This window comes from Carassius auratus, chromosome 37 (genome assembly GCF_003368295.1).
Source record: "Carassius auratus strain Wakin chromosome 37, ASM336829v1, whole genome shotgun sequence".
NCBI classification, from domain to species: Eukaryota; Metazoa; Chordata; class Actinopteri; order Cypriniformes; family Cyprinidae; genus Carassius; species Carassius auratus.
The window spans coordinates 7,812,234-7,832,648 of record NC_039279.1 but is presented as its reverse complement, the minus strand read 5'-3'; the positions used below and the strand labels follow the sequence as shown (position 1 = coordinate 7,832,648).

Genomic DNA, 20,415 nt, shown 5'->3' with positions numbered 1-20,415 from the left:
CACAAAAAATGTATATACATACATACATACATACATACATATATACATATATACATACATACATACATACATACATATATATATATATATATATATATATATATATATATATATATATATAAAAACTAGTAGCTTTCTCTTGCAGCATATTACAGATGTTTCATTTAGCTTCAGTCCCTAGCTTTATAAGAAAGATTTTGTTCATCTTTCCTGCATGTAACCGAGACACAGCTTCTTTCAGAATCATAACTTGGTAATATCTTTTGAAGTAATGCCTGCCGAGATGACAGACAGCCTCCTTCTGCTTTTGATGTATCAGTGCCTTTGGAAGAGTCTAATGATTCCAGAGTCATGCAGTTTCTTCCAAGTCTTTATCTCCAGGCCATAGTCATGGTTAATAAAGAAAATTACACTGGTTCTTTTTAACTTTTCATAATAATAGTTGGAGTACTTATGGTGGTCTTCTGTGATAAATCCATAGGCATCCACCTAATGTTGAGAACAAAACCTTTTCATTCAGTTTTCAAAAACTATTACTAAAATATGTACAAAAAAAATAGGATAACAGAAAATAGAGTCCTTCCAGTGTTAAAAAACTACAAACCAATTTAAGAACAAGCTGATGAACGAATAGAAAATTAATAATGCCTTTACTTACAATGTCACATGTGTGAATAGCCAAGAATAAAGCAAACGCTCCATTGGTCGGTCTGTACATTGCCCAGTATTTGCCCTGCATTTGTTTGGATGGCATGAATCTGTTTTTATATATTAGATAAAAAAATAAGGGTTATTCAAAAGAGATCATGCTAAGACTGTTGTATGACTATAGACAAAACCGGTCACTTTAACATAAATGTTACCTGTTGCGAATGTATCGAAGAAAATCAGGGTGAAGAACATAGAATCTGCTCTCGTTAAAATTCCCATTGAAAAATTTCAGTGGCCTGTGGAAGAATAAATGCAAATGTCTTTTTTTTTCACAAATCAATAACGATACATTTTAACCCCTTATCATATTGAGCTGGAGCCAAGCATTGTAAACACCTCTTCACTCACAATATCCACTTTAATTGTTACATCCACCGCTTAGGAGTAAAGTTTGACCCTATTATATGATTAAGTTTGGCACTATATATAGCTCCAAAGACTTCTGTGTTAATTTTACTGTACCTCACACCCTTGAATGACCCATTTGCTTCTTTTCCCTGCAAAAGGCCTTGGATCCACTCAAAGTCCCTCAGGCCTTCAGGGATCATTACATATTTAATATCCTATTGAAAAACACCAGTATGTCACTTCTCTCAGCAAAACATTTAGTTGTTTACAAAATGTTACGAAAACATTTAACCACACAAAATCATTTTTGACAGTGAGGACTTTAGTAACGGCTGTTGAAAATTCAGTTTTGCCATCACAGGAATAAATTACATTTGAACATAAATTCAAATAGAGAACAGGTGTTTTAAATTGTAAAATTACTTATAAGTGATTTTACTATATTTATTATACGTTTTGATCAAATAAATGGAACTTTGGTAATCGTAAGAGACTTCTTTTAAAAATAAAAAATCATAACCTCTTTTGAATTATAGTGTACAGTTCTGTAGTGTACTTATATTAATAATTCTCTGCATGAAAAACTGTAAAATATACTGACCTCATCTTGTGGAATATTGTGAAACCCGTACTGTTTTAATGTCAGTATGGAACTATATAAGGAAAAAGCTGTATGTACATAGACTGATGTTCTATTTCCAACATCCTCCTCGTAACCTTGAATAACAGCCCCATTTACTCTGTTTAAGAATAAACAGTTTCAGAACAGTTTCACACAGTCACAACCTTAGAATAACTGTTAATGTAGCATCTGTTATTGGTGTACATTATCATTAACATATCTAATTCATTCAGTTGTCAACTCTACCTTAGCCATTTTTTACAAATTTTATTTCATTTTACCACATTTACTCTTACCGAAAAACGTAATCATGGGAGTCTATCTCTTTGCCCATCTTTGAGTTATTGAGAATCCCCCCAGAGGCCACAACAGCACAGCGGATACAGCCATCCTTTGAACTTTCAGGCACAGGCAGTAATATTGGAAACTTAGGCTTTGGTATCAAATCCACAGCTCCTTTTACTTCTTCAGTGGGGGGAAAAAATGCATGTAAAGGAAAGCAAAGTGCATTGGGTTAGAGGTCATCCAAACTTAAAAGAATTGTTGGCCAAAAAATGAAAATTTAGTCACCCTCAACCAGCAAACCGTTATGTAGCGGAGATTTTTTTTTTTTTTCATCAGAGCAGATTTGGAAAAAATAGCATTGCATCGCTTGGTCACTAATAGATTCTCTGCAGTGAATGGGTGCGGTCAGAAATAAGAGTCCAAACACCTTATATAAGCATTACTGATGGCACCCATTCACTGCAGAGGATCCATAGATGAACAAGTAATGAAGAAACAACCTCATCAACATATTTATTGGCATGAGTGTAAATTTTTTTTTTTAGCAAATATTCATTTTTGGATTAGCTAGAGGGAACTAGAACTAAGGGAATATTTTAAGGTTGCAAGTATAGCTCAATCAGCAGTGTTTGTGGCACAATGTTTATATATACACCAGGGTTGCCAGTTCTCACACATCTGGCATGACAGTCATGCTTGCACTTCAGCGTGAGATTGATGCTGAAAGCGTGAGTGTCACGCCAGATGCGTGAGAGTTGGCTACCCTGATACACAAACACACAGACACAGACACACACACACAAACTCACTGGCCACTTTATTAGGTACACCTTGCTAGTACTGGGTTGGACCCCTTTTTGACTTTAGAACTGCCTTAATTCTTCGTGGCATAGATTCAACAAGGTGTTGGAAACATTCCTCAGAGATTTTTGTCCATATTTACATGATAGCATCACGCAATTGCTGGAGATATGTCAGCTGCACATCTATGATGTGAATCTCCCGTTCCACCACATCCCAAAGCTGCTCTATTGGATTGAGATCTGGTGACTGTGGAGGCCATTTGAGTAAAGTGAAATTATTGTCATGTTCAAGAAACCAGTCTGAGATGATTTGAGCTATGTGAGATGGTGCATTGTCCTGCTGGAAGTATTCATCAGAAGATGGGTACACTGTAGTCATAAAGGGATGGAAATTATCAGCAACAATACTCAGGTAGGCTATGGTGTTTAAATGATGCCAAATTGGTACTAAAGGGCCCAAAGTGTACCAAGAAAATATTCCCCACACCATTACACCACAACCACCAGCCTGAACCATTGAGACAAGACAGAATGTTGAGACTCATCAGACCAGGCAATGTATTTCCTGTAATCTTCTATTGTCCATTTTTTTTCTATTGTCCAATTCTTCTATTTTCTTGTGTGAATTATAGCCTCCGTTTCCTGTTCTTAGCTGACAGAAGTGGCACCCGTTGTGGTCTTCTGCTGCTGTTGCCCATCTTCAGGGTTTGACGTGTTGTGTGTTCAGAGATGGTATTCTGCATACCTTGGTTGTAACAAGTGGTTATTTGAGTTACTGTTGCCTTTCTATCATCTCTAACCAGTCTGCCCATTGTCCTCTGACATTAGCAAGGAATTTTCGTCCACACAACAGTCGCTCACAGGATATTTTCTCTTTTTTGGACCATTCTCTGTAAACCCCTAGAGATGGTTGTAAATGAAAATCCCAGTAGATTAGCAGTTTTTGAAATACACAGAAACCCCATCTGGCACCAACAACCACTCCACGTTTAAAGTCACTTAATTCACCTTTCTTCCCCATTCTGATGCTGAGTTTGAACTTCAAGTCGTCTTCACCACATCTAGATGCCTGAGTTGCTGTCATGTGATTGACTGATTAGCAATTTGTGTTATCAAGAAATTTAACAGGTTTACCTAATAAAGTGACCGAGTGTGTATGTGTGTATGTGTGTGTGTGTGCATATAAAATGAATTAAATGAGACAAAGTGAAACATTGGGGGGGCAAATCTTTAGAGGACTTAAAATAAATGTTTATAATGAACAATTTTATTAAAACACATGAATTCTTCTGTTTAAAAAAAGCATTAAAATCATGACAGTTGTTTTAGATTTTTATGGGATTCGCTGTCATGACAACAAAGTAACTTTTTGCTATTTTCATCGCCCAAAATGTCTTCTTTTGTTTTCTTAATCTTGCTCTTTCCGAATCTCTGACCATTGCTGCCTGCTCCCGCAACACTTGTTTCGCTCCCGCTATTTTCGTGTCCACCCCTTTAAACATTTTAATATTGTATTATAGAATTTGTATATAGACATCTGGAGCAGCTCTCAGTATGCGGAATATTTAAAGCACTTTTGAATGAGCGTTCGCGCTGTTTACTTTCACTTTCGATTTCACACACACAAACTGGATACATGCACACTTTTTGGTTGGATCGGACTGAATTCATTACGATTGGTGAATCTGATTGTAGTGTTTACATGAACGCTTAATAAAGTGATTGGGTTGATGTGCGCGTTTATATGCCATAAACTCCAAATCGGAATATAATTATTTATTTTACTTGTTTGTTTTTTTTGTTTGTTTGTTTTTTACATGTGCACACTGCTCAAATAGTGAGAGTGTATAGTGAAAGTTACATATAGATAATATCAAGTTTCTCAGTGTTTGCACATAATAACCACTCTCCTACATGGTTTCTTTGTTTGTTTTTAACAGCAGAATTAATATTTACCCGTTTATGGATAAATATGCATATAAACCACTGTGCCATACTATATAACTATGTAACTATTATTTTTTCCATTGTGCCTACTTGTTTTATTTTTATTTATTATAAAAAATAAAACTAGCAAACGAACACCAAAAAAAAAAAAAAAACTTTCTATGTACCCTGAACCCCTTTTTGGCACCTTCTTTTTGGAAAACTACAATATAGTCACCCTACCAAAATTGCTAATGTGAAAGCACCCAACAATTTCAAATTCTATGTAATATTGCAGTTTATTATAAATTATTTAATTTTTTAATTCATGTGCCCTTTTATTCTTTAATCTAAACCTGTACTGTAGCCATAATGTTTAACTAAAGAAACAGAAGTCTGTTTCCATTGTTTACAGTGTTCCATGACATAAAGCTAATATTAACCTACTGCACCCCTTTCTCAAACATACTCAGGATTCTACACACCCTTATTTTGCCAGAAATTAATCTTAAATTTGCATTAGGTTATCACCATTGTACTTGTATTCCATGAAGCCGAAGGGATTGTTGAAGTGTGCTAATCGATTCCATTCTGTTATGTTGAGTAGTCCTTTGTACAGCCACAGCTGAATGTCAGGAAGTGTTGCCTCCTTGAACTTGGGATCCTCTTTGTTTTGAAGGGATTCTGGACAGGTCTACAGAAAAGCTGATCAAAATGACTTCACAATTTCACAGTGAGAATGGTATTGGAAAAGTAGCACTTACAGGTCTCCTTGCTTCATTGCTTCGCAAATAAACATCTTCGAAATCCCACACTGGAAGTTTTGTAAAATTGTTCTTATAGAGAACTGGAATAGGTGTTATGTTGACTTCTCGCTCAGTGGGGTAAATGGGTTTTTCTGTTTCGTACTTACTTGTAGTTCCAAGTGGTGATAAAATCAATGCAGAAATGATGACAATTTTGCTAATTAGGAGGAAAGTGTATAGAAAAAATAGGAATAAACTTCTTGTGGTAATCTAGACCAACAAATATTTCACAAAAAAAAAAGTATTAAAACCCAAATATAAGTCATCAGAATATCATAATTACACCTTTAAGACAAATATAATATTTTTAAGATATTTATCTAGTTGCCTTCTTACCTGTGAAACTGTTCAGAGAGATTCATCCAAAGCACTAGATAGAGCAGCACACAGCAAGTCAGAATAAGACTAATAGCAGTCAATTTTTTCTGCATGTTTCAAGACCAACTTCCACTCATATGATCAGTCTGGCCAAATGCAGAACTGTGAACTGTGTGAAAGATGTTACTGTTTGTAACAGTGTTTTATAATCTACCTACCTATTCAAATTCATTACATCATCAACCAGGTATTTACATCTGCATTACAGTCCGCCCATCGCTATGAATAATATTATTGGCCTTTAGCCAGCACAGATCTATAAGCTGTGTTTAAACAAAACAATACTGGTAAATAATAAAAAATATAAAATAAAGCAAAAAGCATAATTTGTCCATTTGTCATACTAGTAACTTAAAGAATCCCAATGTCACTATGTAAGATAGACAGCTGACAGCTAGAGTGAGTAATACTCGCTGATTTAGTATTTAGTATTTTATTTCAGTTTAGATCATACTTTATTTAACATGGATTTGGTTTGAACTGACATGCACCATAACCATTAATTGAAGCTAAATCATAAATAAAAAGAAGACTCGTTTTCTACTGAACATTTCTAGATTTTGTGATTCCTCATTACTTATATTATGTATAATAATGACCAATAAATGCATATAATATACATATAACTCATAAACAAACCCTTTTTCACACAATCAAATATTTCAGGGAATAGGTTAATTGAAGTCACTGATTTCAACTTGAAAGCTCCTTTAAAATGGTATTTGAATCTAGAATTTGAATCTAGAATCTAGTGTTTGTCAGTACAGTTTTATTTGCTGATTTGTTAAACAGAATAGAGTTTAAGCTGTTCTTGTAAATCGCTCTCTGTCACCTCACCAAATGTGTCTTGTTTCTCTTTGAGCAGCTGGAAGATGGCAGCTAACTGCTCTCGCTGAACCCTGAAACAAAACATGTACACTTTATTAAAAACATATCTCAGATGTTCAGTTTGTAAATTAATATCTACGGTTGTGTCAGTAAGTTTAGCGTAAAAAGACAGACAGTCACTGGCTGCTGGAAAGGGTTCAAATATGCCTGAATATAATTACAATTCTGTAAAACAAAAGAGTGCAGGACCTGGAAGATTTTTCTGAACAACAGTGCAGAGTTGAAAAATGGGCAAACAGAAAACTTGAATAGCCTGAAACACATATTAAAATCATGGACGTAGAGTATTAAAGTGAACATGCTTGACAGAACTGTTTGCATACTATTAAAGAAAACTTGTTTCAAAATGTTTGTTATGGGTGGAGGGAGTGAATACAAACTGATTGTTTGTATGGGATATAAATCATCAAGATATGAAAAAACATCCTGAAGTCTCTGAGAACAAACTAGAAAAGCAAAATACAAAGTAAACAAGATTAAGACTTGATGAATAACTCAAGGTGAACCTTACACTTTATACATGGTGCATTGAACTGAACAAATGTTACAGTAAATACATTTATAATCAGTGTTGCAAGTAACACATTACAGGTGACATGGATTATGTATTCAGATTACTTTTATAAAGTAACTAGTACTGTAACATGTTCATTTTTAAGTTTTACTTTTAAATTTTTTTAATATGTAATGCCAGTTACTTTGTTTTCCCATTTATTGACTGACAGCTCTCCTGACTCATGTTCAGAGAAACCGGGAGTAAGTGTAGCAGCATTGTGTGCTCTGCTTACTGCATTTCTAGATTAACATAAATGTATTCATCTCATGTGCGCAAAAAGAGATTCAGTATTCCTCAAAATGAATAAAAACTCTGAAATTCATACCTGTAATAATTAAATATGTTACCACAAAAATATTTTTTATATTTAATCCCATTTTATTAACCAATGTCTTTACTGCAGACCTTCGATGGTCCAATTCAAGAACACTATTAAGCAAAAATTACTTTAGATAAACATATCATTTGTGTTTCTTGAGAACAAGTGAAAAATTTCCTCCAACCTGAGGGAATGAAAGGCCTTTTACATTTGCCAAAAATAGAACAAGCAAGCAAGCCCACCCCTGATGGGAAAAAGTCACCCAAAAGTAATGTAATGCATAACTTTCCATAAGAAGTAATTATTCAGGTATGGTGTGTAAAAAATAAAAAGTGTAAAAAGTAAGTTATTTAGTTATGCAGTTAGTTGGGAGTAGGGAGTAGGCCTCACACAATATTATAATGCATTACTTTTATAAGCAGGGTTGGTGATTTGGTTCAAAAACATTTTTTGTTATGCTGGTTGAGTCTCTTCACATCCCGATAGCAATCACTAAGTTAAGTGGTCTTAATTTATTTGTATTTATTTATATAAAAATTCTTTGGTCCAAAGATTAGGATAGGCTGTCCTACCTGCCTCTCAATGTATGTATTTGCATACCTCTGCAAACCCTGTTGTGCAGACATGACACATCATCAGCGCGTTCCATTATGCAACTGCAGACCGAGCGAGAACGTAAGGCATTATTATTATAATATTGTGTTATTGTGTTATAATAATAATGATTTCTCATCGGTGGATGGAAGAATATTGCAGGCTATTTTCAAAATGAATTGCAAATTGTATTTTCAATTGCATTTTCAAATTGTGGGCACATAAATTATGACATAATCCAAACGCAATTGACAGTCACAAATGCTCAATGACTGTCAAATTTCAAATGAAAAAGCAAAGTCCTTTTGCAACTGTATTTTCCATGTCTTATGAGTTATGACCCTGTCATATTTAAATAGCAACATTAAGTCTGCTTTTTCACTCTGTCTGCGTCGTGCATGTAACCTGACAAAACTCAATTGGAATCGCAATTGCTTTAGCATTTGAATTTTCGATGACTTGCACAGAAACCTGTCAATCAGTGTCAGGGGAAGGACTTTTCTATGGGGCATGCACTCACAGTAGGTCAAAATTCACCATTAATCAAACCCTTTCACCTGCCTCAACATCTCTAACTGTTTCACTCAGACTGATGCACACGAGCAAACAGTGCAATTGTACACACTTATTGTATTATAGTAAATTCTCTCTCTTTTAATTGTAGTGGAGCACACTTTGCCTCAAGATCTCTCACTGCTTACAGCCACCGTACACTGCAACTGATGCACAGGATTTTTAATGTTAAGTTACTCATCTTGGCTGTGGCATGTTCTGTGACAGCTGCGTCTAGGTCTGACTGGAGAAGTGTCATTTGGGGCAGACAGATAGGGTTATTTGATTTTCTGTATGGTCATGTGTATTGGTGTACGGGACACCCCCGCAGCCACTGTTGACATACTAAAGGCATTCGCAAATCACACAGAACATGTTTATGCTTTGAAATATGACAGACATGGCAGTGGGATTTGAAAAAACTTAAGGTCTCTTTTTTAACTTCTTTTGACTTGAGTGTAGTAAGAAGAAAAGTAGATAAGAGACTCTAGATATGAGCACAAAGGTAGTGCAGTAAAGTGGAAAAGTGTGTGGAAAAACTCTTTACATGGTTAGGGGGGGGGGGTGAAATGCTCGTTTTCACTCAATATCCTGTTAATCTTGAGTACCTATAGAGTAGTACTGCATCCTTCATAACTCCAAAAAGTCTTTAGTTTCATTATATTCATAAGAGAAAGATAGTCTGTACCGATTTTTCCCGGAAAAACACGAGCGTCTGGAGGCGTGACGTGTGGGCGGAGCTAAAGAATCACGAGTGCGAGTAGGCTTTGAGAGCGTTTGGAAGCTGAGACATTACCGTGAGGAAAAAAACATCCCAAACAAACCATGGCTAACAGTCAGATTCAGCATATATTTATGATCCAGAATCAGATCCAGAGGCTGAAATTTAACAAGAGCAGCATCAGCAACGACGTCTCTATGTGGTATGTACTGAAACTGTATATTTTTGCTTAGCGGATTTGGAAAATGACTAAGTTCCACTTTATGTCGTCTTTTTTTTTTTTTTTTTTAAGCTGTACATGTGGAAAGTGCAGTTTGATGACAACATCGCATGTTGTTTACTTGATGTGCTTACGCGCCGATAGCTAAGTTAACAACACAGAGATATTTGAAGCAGTTTTACTCACCGCCTGCGGTTCCAACACACAATCGTGACCCTTTTTCGTTGGGACTGCATTATCCTTAAGAAATAAACGATGTGCAAATCCGGCGTCAAACTGGGCCTTGTTTGTAAAACAAGCATCTTCGAAATGCAGGGAACAAACAAAAACACTTGCACAACTCCGTTGATGCTCTGTAAAAATAAACTCCATCCACTGGTCGCTTAATGCTGTTTTTTTTTTTTTTTTATAATCTGTGCAGGGTTGTCTTGCCCTGGCAACCAAAAACACACTTCTTTTGCGACTTTTCGCGACGCTCTCGCTCTAATCAGTGAATGTCTGTGCTCTCAGTGCTCTGCTATACTGGACCGCGCGCTCTTCCGGCAGAAGTGCCTCAGGACCCATATAAGGAAATTCCGCTCCATCTAACGTCACACAGAGCCATACTAAAAAAAAACTTTCCGAAACTTGTGACAAACTGGAAGGAGTATTTTTGGAACAGAAATACTCCTTCAAACGTACAACTTAATTTTTGAAACTTTGTCCATGTTTAGCATGGGAATCCAACTCTTTAACAGTGTAAAAAACTCAGTATGCATGAAATAACATTTCGCCCCCCACTTTAATAATGTTCTAAATCATCAACTAGGAAAATCTGCCTTTTTTTGTACTTTTTTTGTACCACTTATAATGTTATCAAAAACTCTACATCAAAACAAACAAACAAACATAAAAAATTTAGAAGTATAGGATATTTTCTGTCCTGTTTTGACCCCCTCATTGGAACTCTCTGTTTGAATATGAATGGCGGATTGTAGACTCGGAAGTAACATCCACTGCTATGATTGGCTAACAGTTGTATGTGTTGACAGCCTACAGCCTTCATAGATGTACACTGCTGTGATTTAGGTTAAAAACGCTGTCTGACTACTCAATTCTGATTGGCTGGCAGGTTCCAAGTCCGTTTAATCGTGAATACAGCATCACAAGTCTGATGTGTATGAGAGCAGGTATTAACCGTCACATCACAAAACACAACATCATATATTATAAATACTTCAAATAAAGCAACGCCATCTTTAAATCAATTATAAAGTGCTACAGGAAAAATTCTAGTAAAAGACACCAGCTTTCATCAAAATTAAAAATGTACCTGCACTCTCCCCTTTAACACCCAATGGTTTTGTAGCTGACCCTGTCGCATAACCCACAAACCAAAAAAAATTACAAAGATCGAAGTGCATCGGATAAAGAAAACCCACTTTGTCCCATGGACAGTTTTAAAAAAGGCCTATCAAAGTGCCCATCTACTGTAATGCCAGAGCCTTTTATCTGCATCGTAGGCACATCCCTTTGTGCAAACTCGAGAACAATGAAGTGTCTTTCACGGTGAATGATTTCACTACAACATGTTCCTGAATCAACATCCTTGTTGATCCTAGAACAACATTCCAGTTTTCAAGAAATGTCAGTTTTAGGTTTACAATCAGGGTTAGATGCTTCTACAGTCTTGATATTTACCTATCATTTCCCTCTGATTTTATGATTTAATAAACAGTAGGGTTAGGTTTAGGAGTAGGGATTGGGCTAGGTCTATATTTTTGGACAGCAGTGTTGATCCAGGAACATGTCTTACTTGGCAAAATCACACTGCATGCAGAGTGCAGTTTTCCGGATGTGGACCTCAAGGGGATTTCGCTGCCTTCATGGAGTGGGCGCTGGTGAGCAATGACCGTCCATTCACCATCGGTCTTGCCAGCCCCACTCCAGAACCAGAGTCCAGCCGGACATCACCCCACAGCACGGAACGTTTGCACAAGCCCGTCACAGACAGCCAGCCAAAGCCCGCCATGACTAACGAGCCATCGCATGTAAGAGCAACAGAGCTGAGACTCCATAGCCAAAGCCTCACAAATCGTCAGACCAGGTGTGAGAGCCGGCAATGAGGAATGATTGTAGGCTCTCACAGTGGGGAGCGAGGACATGGAGGAATGCCCCTCCCATTGTACCACCACTGAAGGTGAACTGAGGTAGGATTCAGGGGATCTGATAGACTTTTAATTAGAACTAACCAGTTTCCCGTCAAAGTCTGAAGTCTCTATCTGTCCTATTACGGCCAAGGAGGCTGTTTCCGTACTGTCTATCTGCCCTGAAATGTCTGTATGCCCCATCATGACCATGGAAGTCATTCCCCTATCTCTGGCACTGCCAACGCTGGGAGTAGCGATCTGGTGTGTGAGGCAACACACCTTACCTGAACCCTCGGTCTGCTCAAAGCTCCCATCCAGCCTCCCTCTCCCACCACCTCTTCATCAGTCTTCACCACCACCTCTTGCTGTCCCGTCAGCCCCTGGATCCCTTATCTCTGCCTCTAGCCTCCAATACCCAGTCTCCACCTCAGCACGCCGACTCATTGGCTCCCTCCTCTCCGTCATGGCCATTCAGTCCAACAGCTCTGCTAGGCTCCCTCGTCCCTCCGGTTCCCCTTAGGTCAGTTGTGAACCCACCATCGCCTCAGAACTCCACTTCTCCGGCTGCGCCTCATCACTCCACCGGGCTTCATCTCCACCTTGGTCCCCTGTTGCTCCGGCTCCACCACGGCCTTTAAGATCCTCGCCTACGCCTCGGTTGCCTGAGCCATCTGCTCTGCCTTGGCCCTCCGGATCCTCCTTGTCATCCTGGCTCTCTTTAATTAATCTTAGAAAATATTAATCTCAGGAGGATCTTGAGATTAATCTCAGAGTTTGGCTGAGAACAATGTTTGGGAATCCCTGCCCAACAATGTTGAAGATCAGAAAGGGTTTCATTGTACAGTACGGATGAAAACATTTTTGAATAAGATTTTCAAATGTTACACATCATTAACACAACACTGTGGATTATTAAATGTTGAATGCTTTTACACACCATTCTTAAACATATGACATGAAAGTAGAAATTAAAATTTTTCGGTGCAACAAATGGTCAAAGATTTGACTAACTAAACAATAAAGAAAAACATTAAATATGATTTTGTAGGTACATTTTAAAGGGATAGTTCATTCAAAAATAATAAAAAAATCACTCACTCTCATGTTGTTTCAAGGTTGTATGACTCATTCTTCTGTAGAAATGTGTCAGGGTTTTACTTTTCGAACGGGTAGGGTAAATAATGACAGGGTTGTCATTTTTAGGAGGATTTATACCTTTTAATCTATTATAGTCTATTGGAGATTGGTGAGTCTTAAAAAGGTGAATGTGGAAAGATTTTGATGTTTTAAAATATATATATAATAAAAAGGAAATATAACACATTTGTGTATTTAATGCACAATTACTTGTGTGAATTTAATTATAATTCTACATGATATCCAGCGTAATACGAAAAAAGGAAGACAGGATACTCACACTAGGCTTGCTCATATACATTTTATTAGGCCACAGATATATTTGTAGAGGTTTATTTCAAGCATTGTTGTAAACACACTGCAGTACTAGTCACCAATGGCATCTAGGTAGGCTACTAATCAAACTACTCAAACAAAAATTAGAGTCTCCCAGTTTAAATTTATAAAACTATAAACACATCAAAGAGTCAAGCCAAGTCAAGTCACCTTTATTTATATAGCACTTTATACAAAACAGATTGCGTCAAAGCAGCTTTACAGTGTCAAACAGGAAAAACGTGTGCTGATAATGCAAGAGGACAGTAGAAAATGTCAGTTTATCAGTTAAAGTCAGTTCATTGTTGATTGTTGAAACTATAATAGCCTGGGTTAGCACAGGTTATTTGCTTGTTTTCTCTGCTGTGTGCCTGTAATCAATAAGGCAGAACAGCACAGACACTTTATATTACACAAACTATGCATTGTTTCGAAACTGTTGCAGTTAATGCTTTAATGGTTAAAATTTTAAACTTTGTTACCTTTTCAAAATAATCCATTAAAATAAGTTGCTATTTGAGGAGCCTATATTAATATTTTCAGTTCCATTCATTTGCATGTCATCTCAAGGACATGCCCACAAAATGGGGAACTAATGAATATTCATGTAAACTCCACCCACTCAAACAATAATTCATGGGAACCGAATATTTCACAACACCTGTCCGTAGTCTGCCATCTCTATCAATCCCATTCAAAAACTGACAGCAACCGAAGGGTAGACGGCTCCTTCTCCTGGTAAGACTTAGAGTTGGCACAAATGGCACTTCATAATATTGGGCCCCATTTTTTGTTGGAGATGAGGGTGTGAAGTGACATTCTTACATCTTGATCCTCAACAAGCAAAAAACAGACTGTGCTCAAACATCCATCCTCGTCCAAATAACCCTACCCTTTCCATGTCTAGAAGCGGTGAGCAGCACTAAGCAGCCAGTGCTGTCAAAGCAGATGTTCTTTTTGGCAGATTGGCTTCAATTTAAGCTGTTTTCAGACTTACAAGAAGTTCTGAAACTTATAGTACAATGACGTCTTATGTCAAAGGATAAAGGGAATTTAGATTTCTCAGTTTATGACCCCTTTAAACTTAGTTTTGTTTGGTGTATCCTAATATGTTTATATTGTTAGGCTTTTTTAATTAAATTAAATTCATGCATTTAGCAGACACTTTTATCCAAAATGACTTACATGCATTCAAGCTAACAATTTTCTCCTAACATGTGTTCCCTGGGATTTGAACCCCCAACTTTGCACTTGCTAATGCAATGCTCTACCACTTGAGCTACAGGAACACATTCTATTTTTTAACGTTGTATTAAACAAAATTTATTAAGTCGTTACCAAATGAAGCACGTTTTTTGATTATCGTTATGCTTAATATGGCTTAATGCATTAAAACTTAAAAAAAACAAATTCAATTTGTTCGTTCTTGAAATTGAAAGTGATCGATAAATTTGCACTATATTACAAGAAAGATTATTGAGTTTAGTACTGAGAATGCCCATGCATTTGGTAGAGTCTTTGCTTGTTTGTTTGTGGTAGTCAGTTGATAAAAAGAACAAGTTAATCATCAAAAAATGGTACGTTAAGAAGCATAGAAAATTGGCTTTTCTTCAAAATGTAGTTTATATATATTTAAAGCTGGGGTCTCCAAACTCTGTCCTGGAGGGCCGGTGTCCTGCAGAGTTTAGCTCCAACTTGCCTCAACACACCTACTAAGATCTTAATTAGCTGGTTCAGGAGTGTTTAATTAGGGTTAAAGCTAAACTCTGCAAGACACGGCCCTCCAGGACTGAGTTTGGAGACCCCTGCTTTTTCTTACTGCAAGACATGGATTTTGCTTGCATAATTTATTTTCAACAATTTGCTTATGTAGGTCATTGTTTGAACTGAGATGGATTCTGGCCATTAACCTGCATTAACTTTATTGAGCTTAATGTTAAATAAAATATGTAGACCAGGGGCCTATAACAGATGTTTGTGTATTATTATTGATGAAGGATCCCTCCTACTATTGTTACAAAAACAAACAAATCAGAGCAGTGGCAATTTTCTCAAAGTTCATAGATTAATTCAGTGCTTCCCGAATCTGTCCAATGGTATAAAACTGGGATCTGAAAATCTGATCTCACAGATGTGCGGTACGCCACTGATCACATGCATCAGTCGGACAGTTACCAGTGAGCAAGTTATAGTAAAATATAAGGTAAGTTGGCAAATAGGTAAATAAGTGTAAATTTGTTAATGCATCAATTGGAGTGTAAACAGTGAGAGATCATGAGGCAGGTGAAAAGCATTTGGTTAATGGTGAATGTTGACCTTTTGTGGTTACCGCTGTGGAATAAGAATAGATCCAGGTTGTCTGTTCCTTCACACGTATCTCGGATTGGCTGCTGCCTTCTGTTGTGTGAGGTTTTGTGGCAGTTGCCTTTAGCTGTGCCTTTACCAAATACGTCCACTGTTCAAAGCATTCGGCACAATCATATGTGAGTGTTGTCACTTCCCATATATGCCCCAATAGTATACTGATATAAGTATATATCAGTAACCCCTGATATGGATTTGACAGGTTTTCTTGTAATTGCGATTCCATTCGAGTTTTGGCAGTTAACATGCGGCAGAGAGTAAAAAAAACAGATGTGGAAATTAATATTGCTATTTAAAGGGGTCATCGATGGATGCTAAGTTCACATTTGAAGTGAAGTGAAGTGACATTCAGCCAAGTATGGTGGTGAACCATACTCAGAATTTGTGCTCTGCATTTAACCCATCCAAAATGCACACACACAGAGCAGTGAACACACACACACACACTGTGAGCACACACCCGAAGCAGTGGACAGCCATTTATGCTGCGGCGCCCGGGGAGCAGTTGGGGGTTCGATGCCTTGCTCAAGGGCACCTAAGTCGCCCGAGACTAGAACTCACAACCCTTCGATTGGGAGTCCAACCCTCTAACCATTAGGCCGCGACTTCCCATTTGTTGTTGTTTGAACATAAATGTGTGTTGGAAGTGTGTGTACACATCCACTTTATAATGATAAGAATTCACCCCCTGTTTTTTTTAATCCCTATTTTAAAAACCCCTTTCTCAAATCAGGCTGTTTTCAGATTAACTAGTCCGTCTTACCTTACGACTTATGAGTGAGCTATCGTCAGTCAGCCATTGTGTCGACTCCGATGGAGGGGAAGACAAGAATGTCTCCGATTAAGGAATTGAGGAGTTCTGTTACTGGATGTAACAATGAATATAAAGCAGTCGACATTTACTCCCAACATCTGAGCCGTTGATGAAGCAGAGAATTAATGTTACTTTCGTTTATAAAAAGGAATACACTGATGCCCGATCTGTCTAAGGTCTACAGAAGAAGTGAGAATATTGTTTTTGTTTTTTATGAATCTTTGCAAATCGCCTTTCCTAATATTTGCTAAGTTAGCATGTTTCGCGGCTGAAGTTTACAGTCCACGGAAGAGAGGGGCGGGGTCAGCAGAGCTCATTAGGATTTAAAGCAATGTGGACTAGAACAGTGTGCTGAAAAGAGAGCTGATTTGGACAAGGTAAAAATGGTGTTTATACACGACTATTGAGAAATTTTAATCAAAGTATGCTATTTACCTTTAATAAAGACCCTAAAGATTCAAATCAACTTGTGGAAAATGGGCATCCTATGACCCCTTTAAATATGACAAGGTCATAACTCGTAAGACATGGGAAATACAGTTGCAAAAGGACTTTGCTTTTTCATTTGAAATTTGGCAGTCACTGTGCATTCAAGAAAGCGAAAATGCAAATGGTAATGCAAGATTTGTGATTGCATTTGGATTAAGTCACAATTTGACCAGCACCTGTACATTCTTATTGAAACATTTGTGTAATTAAAAGGATGAGTAGTAGTTAATAGTCTCTAATTGGCCTGTATAGACAAGCCCTGAAAATGAATATTAATTCAATTCAAAATTAATAATCACAATTAAAAACATATTATTCAGAAACTTCATATTTAATGGTATTTTATTATTTTAATAGCATGTAATGAATTATACTTTCAATTAAACATTTGCAATGGGTTTTTGTGCTTGTTTTGGCATGAGTTTTTATTGCATTTACAGTTTTAACCAGCAGTCATCCCCAGCATGTGGTGTTTCAAGCACTTCGAAACCGTGAATCATTTTGTGAAGCAATTGGTTCAATCGATTCAAAGCTTAGAAAATTTATTTCTTCCATTACTATCTTCCATACCGGTGAATGAGACATGCAGTAATCTGACAGCATTGCATTCAACCCTCCACCAAAGCCGTCTATCATCGTATCGCTGGTTAGGGTCTGGTCTGCCTGTGCTGTTCATGTGTTTTGAAGGAGGTGTGGCAGGGGGAACTTGCTTTCAAACCTAGCTTGCTATTGCTAGTCTTTCCGAAATTGCCTGTACTACCCTTTTAATATTCTCCCTATCCAACAACACAAATTACAAGACATTTTAGTTAAGAAAGTATCACCTCTGCTCTTCCTCCAGATCTTCTTTGGTCATCATCTTTTCAAGCTGGCAGGTCCTCAGCATGCCAGCCATGTACCTCAAGGGTTTCTTCTCGGCATCTATTGCAGAGTGGAAAATATACAGTGTCAAACAACTGCAGTATGTTCACAAATATATTATCCTACAAAACATAAGAAAATTCAGGGGCAGTTTCTTCTTTAGGGTGATAGGGCGACGCACCATAAAATAGTGCAAAAGGGAGGGTTTTTTTCTATCACATTCAACCATAGCAATCGCTGTTCTAGACTGTTTGTTCCCTCTAGCGGACTAGCGGTTTGCATGTGTACTGCACATTGACATGGAAAACGACGCAAAATTTTTTTTTAGCAAAAATCATATTAAATTACCCTTGCCAACCATATATCCCTTTAACATTATTTGCATTAGTGTAGTTCTTTAAACATTTTTTACTATCATAATTTTTAACACTATTTTGTCTCACTTCTGACACACACGCAGGGGCGTCAGACAGGGGTTAATGGTGGAACATAGTTTGTAGGGCCTGGAAAGTGATTTCAACCAGGTGTTAATTAGTACATTTTACAGTAAATATTATATTTAAATTTAATATTACATAACTTTACAGTTAAAATTCGAATGTGCTCCAGTATGTTAGTCACCACATCAAAGTAAGTGTGCAGTACTTCTTTAAAGTATGACAAAAATAATCATTAAAAAAATGATTTAAAATATACTTTAGACTAAAAGTTTTAATTTGACAATTACAAAGTGCATACTTTAAGTGTACGTTAAAAAAAACAAAGTGTAAGTGACTCTTCAGTACACTTTAGTGGCTTTTTATATATTAGCAAGTAAAAAATATATACTTTTAACATTTGAAGTACACAAAAGTGCACACTTAATTCAAGTTCACTTTTTTCTCAATATCAAATGAAACAATGAAACCATAATAAAATCAATAATGGAATTTATATTTAACAACAATAAATAGAATGTGGATTGCATGGCGCAGGAGGTGGGGGGGGGGCAGGGGTGTTATGGAGCCTAATGTTAAGGAGACAAAAAATTATATAATTTTCCAATAAAACATAATTCTTGTTGTTAAAATATTTTTATAACAGATTTTAACTTAAGTAACTTCTGTAAATGCATTTCTATTCACAGGACTGCGCTTCAAAAATACTTTAAAACCAGTCTTATTCTTAATTCAGTCTTAATTCTTATGAAATGTTAACCCAAAAAGTATTTTCTACAATTTGTAATAATAAAAATATATTAAGACTGATAAACAGGAAGTTACTACACAATTATTATTAGTATTATTATACCAGGTGATTGAGCATAATCCTTCAGGGCATTCCTTATCCCAGACTTTGAGGAATCCTCCTCCCGTCCAATGGAGGAGTGAACTGGAGAATCTGACTCGCTAGCTTTTTCCACATTATCTGAGTTTGAATCCTAAGGGGAAGATAGAATTAACATTTTACATTTCCTTGATGTTTTCATTGGTTTGTAATTATCATTTGGCTTATAAACAATTACAAAAGCAGAATAAATCGTTACCTTTCCATGTTTTATAGTTTCATCTTTGGCTTCGAGGCTCTTTGCATTAGATTGCAGCTGAATGTCCTGTTGACTGGTGTCCTTCTGATGGTTCCGGTGATACTGTGAGGAAACTCCGAGGTCTGGACCAGCTCTCTCCTCCACAGCAGCAGCGCTCGTTTGATGGGAGCACTTTGACGGCGCAGGAGCTTTATTTCTTCCCATAAAAACTGCAGCTACCATAATTGCAAGAAGCGTAAACAGCATCGCCGGCCAAAATAAATCTGAGGTTCCATCCATCATATCTATGAAATAACTTTCTTAGTTCGCTCCGATTAACTGCGTTTATTATTAACTAACGCTGACGTAGGCGTTTTCTTATCTGCTGAGGCGCGTATTTTGATAAATGCATATTTTTACAACGTGTAACTGCGAAGAATTTATCTCTTTTTTTTAAATCACTACACTTGACAAGTCCATGCAGAAATATACATTGATTTTTTTTTTTTTTTTTTAGAGCTACTCCCAGCGGAAGTTCTGCTTTCAAAATAAAAGCTTTAGAAATAATCAGTCCAAAAATAAATAAATAATATATATATATATATATATAAGGCAACCAAGCTATCACGAAGAAATGCGTTTCTAATTGTAAAAATCTTGAAACACACATAAAAATAAACACCTTTAACAATCAGTGTCAAGAAATGCTTGTATTTTTAATGCAGATTATGTAGGCTATATGAATGAATAGGAATATTCAGAGAATATATTTAAATGTACGCTCAAAACCTTTACATTATTTGTAGTGAGGCAATATTCTTTAAAATATGAATGAAGTAGAAACATGAATGTTTTAGTTCTTAAATTCTTTAAAAAAAAAATCACCTGCCATTCCTTTAATAACTGCATATTCATCACCACTATTATTATTGCCACAAGGACATAGGAACCTTTAAAAGTATAATCTGTTGACTTTTCTCAAAACGCCTGAAAATGTACACCTCCAGTCATTAGCTTGGAACATTTCCTTACATCAGCCAATATTTGTCTACTTTGCATAATCAGAATATGTT

At 36.7% G+C, this 20,415-nt stretch overlaps 1 protein-coding gene across 2 annotated transcripts; it reads right to left on the bottom strand.

The window, feature by feature from the left end:
- Nucleotides 1-134: 134 nt before the first annotated feature.
- Nucleotides 135-19,851, bottom strand: st6galnac1.1 (ST6 (alpha-N-acetyl-neuraminyl-2,3-beta-galactosyl-1,3)-N-acetylgalactosaminide alpha-2,6-sialyltransferase 1, tandem duplicate 1). 2 transcript variants are annotated; one of them, XM_026222550.1, is made up of 13 exons: nt 19,364-19,851; nt 19,129-19,258; nt 17,802-17,898; nt 6,717-6,778; nt 5,838-5,871; nt 5,460-5,658; nt 5,227-5,389; nt 1,978-2,146; nt 1,661-1,799; nt 1,174-1,274; nt 864-947; nt 659-758; nt 135-489 (listed from the first exon to the last, which is right to left on the bottom strand). In XM_026222550.1, exons 1-13 carry the CDS (start codon nt 19,643-19,645, stop codon nt 316-318), a joined length of 1,734 nt encoding a protein of 577 aa, XP_026078335.1. In that variant the 5' UTR covers nt 19,646-19,851; the 3' UTR covers nt 135-315. The 2 variants fall into 2 exon arrangements, with proteins under 2 accessions (XP_026078335.1, XP_026078336.1); XM_026222551.1 differs by having other exon boundaries at nt 5,838-6,778.
- Nucleotides 19,852-20,415: the final 564 nt, after the last annotated feature.

Bases quoted from the DNA above. Each gene is read 5' to 3' on its own strand.
- st6galnac1.1 (XM_026222550.1), bottom strand. From the start codon at position 19,645: ATGATGGATGGAACCTCAGATTTATTTTGGCCGGCGATGCTGTTTACG. The intron at 19,259-19,363 runs GTAACGATTTAT...TCTTCCCCTTAG, and splicing joins AAACTATAAAACATGGAAAG to GATTCAAACTCAGATAATGT. The intron at 490-658 runs GTAAGTAAAGGC...TCTCAACATTAG, and splicing joins CTATTCACACATGTGACATT to GTGGATGCCTATGGATTTAT.